The 12028-nt window shown below is 49.4% G+C and overlaps 1 protein-coding gene across 2 annotated transcripts in view; it reads left to right on the top strand.

Moving 5' to 3' along the window:
* GOLM1 (golgi membrane protein 1) overlaps positions 1-12028 on the top strand; it is a 57609-nt gene that overhangs the window by 13111 nt on the left and 32470 nt on the right. For both annotated transcript variants that reach the window (XM_053907842.1, XM_019423511.2), the window contains exon 3: positions 613-792. In XM_053907842.1, coding sequence (XP_053763817.1) covers positions 613-792 — 180 coding nt within the window. The remainder of the gene's footprint in view (positions 1-612; positions 793-12028) is intronic.

Raw genomic sequence — 12028 nt, 5'->3', positions numbered from 1 at the left:
CGTGGGCTTGGTGTCCAGGGTTCAGGAACTGAATTTGTCTTCAGAGGATTTGTCTGCCAAAGAGTTAAGTGCTCTGTCAGCAGGGGAGGGAAACGGAACTAAATATTTGAGCACCTGGTAAAGCGTGAGGCCCTTTATGTACTTACCTCATTCCAGCCTCCCCGAGTCCCTGGGAGGGGTGCGGTGGTACTTCCTTGGAGGTCACAGTGGCCGCAAGGAAGCCCAGAGAAGTGAAGCCTCTACTTATAACACTTGTCTCTCTCGAAACCCTGTCGTAGCTTCTGCACAATTCACTTCCAGTATTGTTCTTAACAGACAGAATCCCTTAAAGCACATTTTTGAGAGGAAGTAGTTTATTCTCTGGGAAGAGAATTTGCAGAAATTCCATGTGGGCTGTGCAGAACATGCAGAGAAGGTCTGGGGCACGAGGCCTCTGCCCAGTTAGGAGTGGGGAGTGTCTGGCTGGGGAAGGGGAATCGGGAGGAAAGGTCCAGCAGGACTGCCCGTGGGGCCCTGGAGCACCTGTGTGCCGCGTGTCGCCGGCTTCTGGGAGGGAGAAGGCCTCCAGGGACGGCGTGGGGTTCTCCCTCACACGCTGTGGGGTCCCTGTAGACGCGGATCCTGGAGCTGGAGGGCAGGGTCCGCAGGGCGGCCGCGGAGAGAGGTGCCGTGGAGCTGAAGAAGAACGAGTTCCAGGGAGAGCTGGAGAAGCAGCGGGAGCAGCTTGACCGGATCCAGTCCAGCCACGACTCGCAGCTGGAGAGCGTCAACAAGATATACCAGGATGAAAAGGCAAGACCCGCTTTGCTTTCCCCTCAGTTCTGTTCCAGATGCCAGCTGAGACAGTGTCGGGTTCGTCTCAGTGGGAGAATGAACGACCGTGTGGGGACTTTTGTGATGACGTGGCATGGGCCTCTTGACCGTGCTGTGACACACTGACTTTTCCCAGTGCCGCACGTGGTGTCCCTGTCTTCTTTATTTTGTGCATGAAAGTTGTGTCTCTTCATCCCCTTCCCCAGTTTCACCCATCCCTCACCCTTTCCCTCTGGAAACCGCCAGATGGTTCTCTGTGAGTCCTTTTGCTTATTTTTAGATTCCGTAGGTAAGTGAAATCCTATGACCCATTTGCCTTTCTCCGGTTTATTTCATTTAGTATAATAGCGCCTAGGTCCACCTGTGTTGTTACAAATGGCGAGATTTCGTTCTCTTTTTATGACTGAGAAATATTTCGTTGTACGTTTGTACCACGTCGTCTTCGTCCATTTGTCTATCGATGGACACTTGGGCTGCGTCCATACCTCAGCTATCCTGAATAATGCTGCGGTGAACATGGAGTGTCTTTCCAAATTAGTATTTTTGTCCAGGTAAATACCCACAAGTGGAATTGCTGGATCATATGGTATTTCTGTTTTTAATTTTTTGAGGAGCCTCCATATTGCTTTCCACGGTGGCTGCACCAGTTTACATTCCCACCAGCAGTGCAGGAAGGTTCTTTTTCTCCACATCCTCGCCAACACTTGTTGTTTCTTGTCTCTTCGACTTTTGCCGTCTGACGGTTGTGAGGGGATATCTCACTGTGGTTTTGGTTTAGAGAAGTACTCTTCATTTACGACATTCACAAATGTGTATTTCTCCTCTGGAAATTGTTCCAGTTTCAATGTTGTTAGAGTAAATTGCTTCCGAATTTTTCTTCATTTATCTTGTAGGTGGGTGGCACTATTTATGCTCCTTAAATCCCCTGGAACTGATTAGAATAGGACCCAGACATCACTCACAGTGTGTATGCAGAACCCCTTAAGGCAGATTTCGGGGAGAAAGGAGAGTTCATTCTGCAGGAATAGAGTTGGCAGAAACTCCATGTGGGTTTTGCAGGATGTGAAGAGAAGGTCTCTGGCCTCCAGGCCTCTGGCAGGTTGGGAAGGAAGAGTGTGGTGGGAACTGGGGAGTGTGGGGCTGGGAGGGGACCCGGGAGGGACCAGCAGGACTGGGCGGAGATGGGCTCCTTCTCCGGCCAGGGCCAGCTGGGGTCTAGAACCAGTTGTTCTCCTGTGCAGGGAGGGAGGAAAAATAAGGGGGGTGTTTCAGATGTCTGTCTTCCTGCTTCAACATTCCTGTGTGTGTACATGTGTCATTACCTAAAAACTGAACTCTCCTCCTTAGGAAGAGTGGCCTTTTACTCTGAGCCTCTGGCCTTCCTATGTTTTTATTTTTAGGGTTTTTCTTTTTGAAACGGTAGTGATGGGAGATAGGGTGGGTGTGTGTCCATGTGTGGTGTTTGGTTGTTGCTTTTAGATATCCTTGTTTTCATTTATTTATTTTTCATGTTTATTCATTTTTCGGGGGGGGGGGGACAGAGTGCGAGTGGGGGAGGGGCAGAGAGAGAGAGGGAGACACAGAATCCCAAGCAGGCTCCAGGCTCTGAGCTGTCAGCACAGAGCCCGATGCAGGGCTTGACCCACGAACCGTGAGATCATGACGCGAGCTGAATGAAGTTAGATGCTTAACTGACTGAGCCACCCAGGCCCTGCCCCCCCTTTTTTTAACGTAAGTATCTTTGTTTTCTTAACTCCATCAGTCTACCAAGTGCTTTTGAAATTTTACCGTCCTGTGAAATCCAAAATTCTGGGCGTGATAATCTCCCACTCTGTTCAGTCTCCTCCAAACTTCTGAACATTTCATGTATGTTGCATGAAAGTGTGAGTGCACGTTTTGGGTGGGGAGAAGGAAAAGAGGTTGTGGGTTAATTTCTGCTCGTGGGCATTCTGCTTGGGTATGGGTACAAGCTGGTTTGGCTCCAGACCCCTGTAAGGGCGGCAAACAACCAGGTTTCCCATATAGGGTGGGCAGACTCCTCAGAGAATGTACTGCATAAAATCGTTTGTTCCAGAGAATTCTAGATAATGCAGTCAGTGAAGCATCATCCCACAGGTGAGTCCTCGAGATAGAAATGCTGGTTCATTTAAGTATAAGCCGATGTGGAGATAAGATGACAAGCTTGGAATTCTTTGAAATGTGACTGAGCAGCTGTTTCCTGGAAACGTCTCCCTATATAAGAAGAAATGAGAGGGAACATCTTCCAGCCAGAAACCAGGTGACTCTTTCACCTTGGTTCTTTTTTTTTTTTTTTCCCTTAAATGTTTGTTTATTTTTGAGAGAGCACAAGCAAGGGAGGGTCAGAGAAAGAGAGAGTGAGAGACAGAGGATCCGAAGTGGGCTCTGTCCTGACAGCAGGACACCCGGGAATCATGAGATGATGACCTGAGCCAAAGTCAGATGCTTAACCTATGAGCCACCCTCACCTTAGTTCCTAATGCTTCAGTTTTATGACTTCTTTTTAAAAGGGGGCGTAATGCAAGGTCTTAGCTGTCCTGCCACAGGCCCAATAAGAATTGTTTGGGGGTTCAAGGTGGGGGGAGGCTCTTGTAGTTGCAATAAACAACTCACGGTAGATACTGAAAATCGAGGAGTCTCAGTAAAGAGGGTGAAACACACATTTGAAAGACAGACACTGGGGAAGAATAAGAGTCTCTTTTCATTTGGAGTTTTGAACTTTTAGAATAGGTGATAGAAAGTTGGTTTAATTTTGGGCGTGGGGGGCTAGTTTCTTAGCTCTAGGAGGATCTAAGCTGTAACTTGGTGTAGTGGTGAAAGGCATGGGGTGTCCAGTCAGGCAGACCTGGGTTCAAATCCTGTTTTCCGTAGCTCCATGATATCGGGCAAATCACTTAAATTCTCTGGGCCTGTGTTTTCAGCTCTCGAGTGAGAATAACAGCAGAATCCCCGTTACGCTTTGTGAGGTTTCAGTGAGATAATATTTATGAAAGGCTTAACACAATGCTTGACACGGACTAGCAGCTCAAAACCCAGTAGCTGGTGTTACTACAACTAACCCTAGTGATCATAGTTAACGATAACAGCACAGACACAGGGGTAGTAGTAAACCACAGCATCAGTGGTAGTAATGCTGTTCTTTTTGGTAAGGACCTTTTCCCCCCCAGTTAAAACCGTGAAACAAAACTGTCCTACCTTTAAGAAAGGATTAAAAAGATGCTAGGGTGTCCGTGAGAACCAAGAGCGAATACTGCAGCTGGGCCACAGAAAGAATGTCCTAGTGACAGTCACCACCCCAGCGACGAGAGCTCACGTTCACGGAGTCTCTGCTTAGCCAGGCACCAAGGTAAGCATGTCACAGGGATTGTTCCCTGAATTTCTCTCAACAGCCTCATGAGAACGCCAGTCAGGCTCAGAGAATTCGTAGCCATCCCCCAGGACGAGGCCTAGACCCTGGACAGCCCCCCGGTGGGCCTCCCTCGGCTCTGCAGACACAGGGCCATGGTGAGGGGGCGCTCTCCAGAGCTCTCCATCCTCTAAATAACACGGGGGGGGGGGGGTGGGGGGACGGGAGGGGGCTGCAGGAAACCAGTCTGGCCCAAGTCCAAAGTTGTTGAAGCTTGGGTGATGGGATCCTGTGTGTATCTCTATGCTTCAAAAGACCACAGTATTCCAGCTAGCTCTCCTCTGGCCCTAATTCCAAATTCTCTGGCAAAAACACCTGATTCTTTCAATATGGCCAGGAAGTTCGCAGAGAAGTGTGGCTGGTCTGTCACCCCTGTATGTTATTCCCTGCCCCCCACCATATGTATGTATATGTACATAATGTATATGTATATTTATGTTAGGAGGGTAACACCTGTAGTTTGAGTTGGAATGAGGCTCTTTCTCGGAATGATCAAGAGTCACCTGGTGGTCTAATAGATCCCCTGGCTACATATAGCTGTTGACCACCTAAAATGTGGTTAGCGGGCCTGAGGAACTGAGTTTTGAATTTTATTTAGTTCTAACTACATTTAAATAACCATATATAGGACAGCACAGGTGTGAATGATAGAGGCAGAACTCTGGTAATAAAAAGGCTGGGTTTGGCTGCTGATTAATAGTCTTGTTCAGTGGGAGAGCAGTTGGGCCAAGGCTTGGTCTTCTTAGCTTCTCTGGTGTCTTTTCCCTTTTGCTGTTTGCTTCAGAATTGGGCCTTGGGAGGTGAGGTCACCTTGTGATCGGGCGACCGGTCTCCCTGTGAATGCATCTGTTGCTCGGATGTTGGGTCTTAGAGACTATTGAATTTTTCTCAAAAGATGATGCACACACGTGTGCAGTTGTTTCTAAGCGCTCAGATCCTTGCGATGCAGGTAGCTCATCTGGAGACCGGTGATGGAGACGCTGGGCGTTTTGCAGTATTGCATTTTTAAAAATAAAATTGCCTTACCAGGGTTTTTATTTTCATTTCTTTGACCCTCAAATCTGATTCCTCAATGAAATGATTTTAAGTAGAGGGCAGTAAGTTATGGGCATCATGATTAAAAGATAGAATTTTTTTTTTTTTTTAAGTTTATTTTGAGGGAGAGAGTGAGCGGGGGAGGGGCAGAGAGAGAGGGGAGAAAGAGAGAGGCTCCATGCTGAAGTGCTGAGCCCAACGCGGGGCTCGATCTCATGAAGTGTGAGATCACGACCTGAGCCGAGATCAAGAGTTGGATGCTCAACTGTCTGAGCCACCCAGGCGCCCTGAGAGATATAATTCTTTAAAAATAATCTAGCAGTGTTGTTACAAGTTAATTGATGTTAATACTTTTTTTTTCCTAAGGTATTTCTTACATCTTTACCCACGTTTACTGGAATCCTGGAAATTTTTTAGGAAGTGCGCCAAGTTGGAAACTTACTGCTCACCACTTTTTCCCCCGAGGTTGCCAGCTCCTCCAGAGTGGGAATATGGGTGTGTGTGCAGCGCCTCAGCTCCGAGGCCAGCTTGCTCAGGCACCCCTTCCCGTGTCGCCCGGAACGGGTGGGCCCCAGTGTGAAACCTCACGTGAGCTCCGGATAGCCGTGCCGTGGGTCTGTAACAAGACCTAGAACGGTGTTATTTTGCAAGCAGGAACTGCGGAGAAGTCACAAGAATAATAAGCTCGTGCCTACGTGCTCCTCCCCCAGAAAGGATTTAAAACAAAAAATATTATAAAGTTGAGGTCCCCTGTATTCTCCTTCTCTGTTCTTTCCCTCTTTCCTTCCTGCCCAAAGATAGTCACCGTCACTAACTTTTATTTAAGAGTTTTAATTCCAGCATAGTTAACATACGGTGTTGTGTTAGTTTCAGGTGGACGGTGTAGAGATTCACCACTTCCTTACATCGCCCAGTGCTCATCACAATAAGTGCTCTCCTTAGTCCCCAATCACCTGTTCACCCATTCACCCCACTATTAAGAATTTCAGAGGTAATAGTTTGTTACATGTGTCGACCGGCCAGAGCATTGATCAGTCAGATTCTATCTTGGTAATTTAAATTCACCCACTGACTTTTTTTCATGTTTATTTATTTTGAGAGTGGGAGAGAGCACGAGCAGGGGAGGGGCAGAGAGAGAGAGCGAGAGAGAATCCCAAGCGGGCTCCACTGTCAGCAGAGTCCAACGTGGAGCTCGATCTCACAAACCGTGAGAGCATGACCTAAACCAAAATCAAGAGTCGGACCCTTAACTAAGCTACCCAGGCTCCCTTCACTGATTTTTTAAAAATTTGAACTGAAGTTTCTGATTTTTTTTTTAAATTTTAATGTTTGTTTAATTTTGAGAGAGAGAGAGAACATTAGCAGGGGAGGGGCAGAAAGAGGGAGACACAGATCCAAAGCAGGTTCCAGGCTCTGAGGTGTCAGCACAGAGCCCGATGCGGGGCTTGAACTCCCGAACCATGAGATCATGACCTGAGCCCAAGTCGGATGTTCAACTGACTGAGCCACCCAGGCGCCCTGAGTTTTGTTTTTTTATTGTAATCACTTCAACTGAGACTTCAGCTGATTCTTGAAGATGGACCTGTTGTTTTCATTTCCCTTCTTTTCTGCTTCCTCGTCTATGGCAGAAATAGGTACGGTGAAGATGATTTGACTACATAAACGCAATTATGCAGGCTAACATACACTTCTGTAACTTGGCAGAAACACCAGTGTAGTCGCTTCCTGAGTTGTATATGAGAAGGGATATTCAGTTTTTTGTTTTTTTGGTTTTTTTTTTAATTTTTTTTTTCAACGTTTTTTTTATTTATTTTTGGGACAGAGAGAGACAGAGCATGAATGGGGGAGGGGCAGAGAGAGAGGGAGACACAGAATCGGAAGCAGGCTCCAGGCTCCGAGCCATCAGCCCAGAGCCTGACGCGGGGCTCGAACTCACGGACCGCGAGATTGTGACCTGGCTAAAGTCGGACGCTTAACCGACTGCGCCACCCAGGCGCCCCAGTTTTTTGAAATAAACAACAAAATGATTGTGTAAGGCAGCCTTAAATAACTTTCAGAAAAATTGCCATTTAAATTACCAAGGGGTCCCGGGGTGGCTCAGTCCGTTGAGTGTCTGACTCTTGATTTTGGCTTCTGTCACAGTCTCAAGGTTCACGGGATCGAGCCCTGTGTCAGGCTCTTCACGGACGGTGTGGAGCCTGCTTGGGATTCTCTGTCTGCCCCTTCCCTGCTCAGTTGTGCATGCTTGCACTCTCTGTCTCTCCCCCTCCCCCAAAATAAATAAATAAACATTAAATGACTGAAATACTATTATTCTTAGTTTTGAAAATGAAAAACAAATTTTAAATCCCCTGTGCTTCCATCACTCAGAGACAATGCTCTTTTTAAAACATACAGGTTGACATCTAAACTTTTAAACATCATTGTTATATTCAAGTTTTTGTAAATGTAAGTAAGCTATGAAAATAAGCAGCGGTGGGGGGATTAAATGAGAAACACACTTGAACACGTCTGGTTTTTGCACATCATTAAACACCCAGAAACTCTTGGCTTATTATGCATTACTCTCTTAGCAGCGTTGAGGTGACCACCCTTCCAGACGAGAATATTCTTCATAAATGTTTGCTGAAGGGAACTTTTGTAGACTCCCTTCATATCTATTTGGTACAGGTGACTGTGTTTTGAATAGGAAGATGCACATGTCACGTTCTGGTAATCCATTGTTGCCTCAGAAATTACCGCAAAACTTAGAGGTTTAAAACCTTGACAGCGTTTATTTTGCTCATCTGGGAGGGCTCAGCAGAAGATTGTCTCTGTTCCACATTTCTCTGTTTGGGTGCCCAAAGGCTCAAGGCAGAATCGCCTGAAGGTTCCCTCATTCGTATGTCTGGTGGTCAGTGACACAAGACCTAGGTGGGGTCAAGGCCACAATGCTTGCTTTTCCCACACGGCCGCTCGGCTCCCTTGAAGCCTGGAGGCTGGGTTCCCAGGGTGCCGTCCTGACAGTGAGGGAGGGGGTGGGCCTGGAGGAGGCCGTCACCTTCTGTGTTGGTTTCCGGGGGGCTGCCGCATAACAAGTTCATCCAAACCAGGCGTAGAGCAGTACAAACGTATCGTTTCCCGGCTCTGGAGGCTGGAAGCTCCACATCAAGGTGTTAGCAGGGCTGTGCCCCCTTGAAGGCTCTAGGGGCCTTCCTTAACCGCTTCTGGCCTCTGCCGTCTGTTGTCCCCAGGCTCTGCCTCCGTCCTCACCTGGCCATCTTCCCTTTGTGTCTCTGGAACTTTTGCCTCTTATCTTGAGTCCTGCTAACTTGGGCGCCATCCTCAGGACTTCATTTTATCCTGACTGTATCTGCGTGGACCCCGTTTCTCAATAAGGTGATTCTTGGATTCTGGGTAGACATGAATTTTGGGGGTACACTGGCCAACCCGCTGCCCCTTGTATTGGCTGCTTCAGAAGTCAGGAGGGTCAATGGCATTCCTAGGAGCATGTCGCTAGGGCCGGCCCACGTTGAAAAGGGCTGGAACTAGGCTCCACCTGTGGAACAGTGTCAAAGACCTTGGGGTCACGTTTTTAAGCCACCACAGTTTTGGTGAAATACTTTTATTTTTTTTACGGGTGAATATATTTTTACGTATCAAATGGTTTGTTTTTTTTAATGTTTATTTGTTTGTTTTGAGAGAGAGAGGGAGAGGGAGGATCCCAAGCAGGCTCTGCACTGTCAGTGTAGAGCCTGATGCGTGGCTTGAACTCACAAACTGTGAGATTGACCTGAGTTGAAATCAAAAGTCGGATGCTTAACCAACTGAGCCACCCAGGTGTCCCTCAAACAGGTTAGGTGGTTTTTTTTAATGCTTATTTATTTTTGAGAGAGAGAGAGAGAGACAGAGTATGAGTGGGAGAGGGGCAGAGAGAGAGGGAGACACAGAATCCGAAGCAGGCTCCGGGCTCCGAGGTGTCAGCACAGAGCCCGACGCGGGGCTTGAACCCACAAACTGCGAGACCATGACCTGAGCCGAAGTCGGATGCTTATCCAGCTGAGCCACCCAGGCGCCCCTAAGAGTGACTTTCTAAAGAACAAGTGACTAATGTTAAGTCTGGTCATTTGTCCTACTTCAGAGTTTTCAGAGTGCTTTCACACACTGAGTACTTGTCATTGCTGGAAGTGCCCGTCCTTAGCTCTGAGCTGCAGGTGCAGCCTGGGCCCTGGAGAGGTCATGCACTGGCTCTCGGGTCTGCAGAGTGGCCCCGGCTGCTGGTGCTTTCCATCACCTGGGCTTTACCCTGCTGAATTTTCTTACAGCCTTCAGAGTGTTCTAGATTCTTCTCTTTGGGCCAGCTTTTCTTGTGCCCCTGAAAGCATGGTGATGTTCTTCCAGAGAGGTGGTTTTCTTGGGGGACCAGAGTGGACTTGTCTTCGATTTTTATCCCCTTTTATTACTGTGATTGATGGAAGAATCAAGTGTTCTAGAACAGCTTTCCTGTTTTTAATCGCCGCTGACTTTCCATGTCTGTCTGTGCTCTGCCAGGCGCTGGGCTTGTGCCCCTTGGTGGAATAGTCTGCGTCTGCTGTCTGCCTGTTGGGTGATGGAAAAAGATGAGTAAGTGGGTCTGTGAGGCCAGTTGCAGACAGAGAAACCATTCTAGCGATGTTAAGCAGAGAGGGGTTAGTGCAGGGAAGTAGGTGCCTGCAGAAAAGTGGGAAGGGTCTGGAGGAGCATCTCATCCCGGGGTGGCCTCCCGGATGGCTGGACAAGGGGGCTGCCACTGCGGCCTTAGCCCAGAGCTGGGGGCACCCCGCTTCTTGCTCCATTCTGTACCTGCAGCCCCCCAGCTGCACAGCATTTCAGTGTCAAGTGAGTGCATCCGACTGGAATCTAAATCCCATAGGGAATGAGTCTGGAAAATGTACTTCAGCGTTAGAGCCTCTGCCGTTCAGGAAGGCACACTAAAAGTTGTGTGCCAGAGACACGGAGGAGCCGTTCCGCCGCCTCCTCCAGGCAGGCAGGGCACGGTGTCCACCTTCTGCACTGCATGAGCCGGGGAAGAGTCCCCTCCTATCTCACCTGGCAGTGCCCTGTGACTGTGTCCCTCCCAGGGTGTGGGGAGGTGGGGGCAGCCCCTGGTGGCTGAGCATGGGAGGTGGGCAGCGTTGGGCAGATAGAGCAGAGACACCCCTTGAAGAAGGATCTTTTAACCACTCAGGAGCTTGGACTTGAGTTTGAGGATGGGAACCATCACACGGGTTAAGCTGCCGGTGGAACAAAGCTGCCAGCTCTCTGGGGGGTTTGAAAGGCAGGTCCGGGGCCTGGGGGGCCTGCTTGGAGCAGGGAGCAGGGCAGGGAGGAGGCAGAATGGAGGTGAGCAGCAGGGAGAGGCATCCACGGGCCTCGTGACAGGTGGGGTGTGGAAAAGCCTGTGCAGGAGCAGTGGGAACACCCAGGAAGGGAGTCTGTCAGAAATCTGTCTCCCTGGAGAAAGGGTCTATTTAGACTGTAAATTCTGTGGTTTGCTGGCTAGATGTGGCCTTCAGACAGCTTTGTAATTAAACCCGAGTAACTCATCTCCCACGTTAAAAAAGTGTGTGTTACGGGAAACCGCAGAATATGTGACCCTCCCACAGACTCCCTTTTCTGCACTGTCCCTGCATTGCAGCGGGTGTCCCCTCCCTCCCTCCCTCCTGCCCCCGTGGGAAGGGGCCTGGGATTGATTCCAGCAGAAGGTGCGATGCGGAGTTGCGGGGGAGGACTGACAGGTGCGTTTTCTGTGCATCGCTCTCCTGTGTCTGTCGAGGTGCCGGCTCGGGACTTGGCTTCTTACCAGAAGGAGCATCTCCGTCCTCCTTGCTGTGGCAGGTGTGGGGGGTGGTGGGCTTTCATCTGGCTGGAGACGTGGCATTGCTGGACCCCATGTTTGCCTCCGAACTTCTTAACGCCGCATTGCAGGACGGTGAAATACATAAAGAACATCTGACCTGCCTGTCTCTTTATGTATTTCTCTTTGGCTTGACAAGTGGGGGTCTGGGAGTGGGTTCTGTGACCCCTTACGCATCCTTTTTTATTTTCTCTCTAGTCCCCGAGTATCTGTGTGCACCTGTTTGCAAAAAGTCTGAATTTGCCAAGTTGTGGCCTTTCCCACAGATGAGGGTGGAGAAGTTGTTCAGATTCCCATTTGGGAACAAAAGAACTAATGCCCGCAGAAAGGGCTCAGCCCAGGGCTTCTGCCCCTCAGGGCCAGCGGGGGCGTTTCCTTGGCTGGTTAAGGAGCAGGGGGAATGCTCCACATCCCTGGTGCTGTCTGTGCTGCCTCGAGTGTTTGTCCTCCTCTGAACACAGAGATGTTGATCTCAGGCCCTGCCCTCCACCCGCACCCCCCTGTGGTATGCTCTTCTACCCGGGCAGGACTTCCTGGCTGCTGTCGGGAAAGGAGCAGGAAGAGCTGAGGGCTGGGTATGAGGAATGCAAGATGAAAGGGAGCAGCTCTAGGGGGAAGGGACCCAGAGTCTCTGGCAGCAGGCAGTTGCTGACAGAAGGATGCAGGTTTGTGGACTTAGCCTCAGTCAATTGCTGGAGAAACATCAAGGAACCTTCTGGAGTTCCCAGGGCGTGTCCTGTTTAGGTCCTCCTGGGAGTTCTCTTTGACCCTGATTAAGTAGGTCCCTGCGTGGGTTTGACCTAAAAGACAGTTGTGGCAGGTGCTACGGGGGGGCGGGGGGGGGGGCAGTCTCCTCCATTGGCCCCATCCCTTCCTCCTCC

Source organism: Panthera pardus, unplaced genomic scaffold (assembly GCF_024362965.1).
Source record: "Panthera pardus isolate Hobbes unplaced genomic scaffold, ASM2436296v1 HiC_scaffold_20, whole genome shotgun sequence".
Lineage (NCBI taxonomy): Eukaryota > Metazoa > Chordata > Mammalia > Carnivora > Felidae > Panthera > Panthera pardus.
Note: the sequence above shows the minus strand (reverse complement) of the source record. Positions and strands in the feature narration are given on the sequence as shown.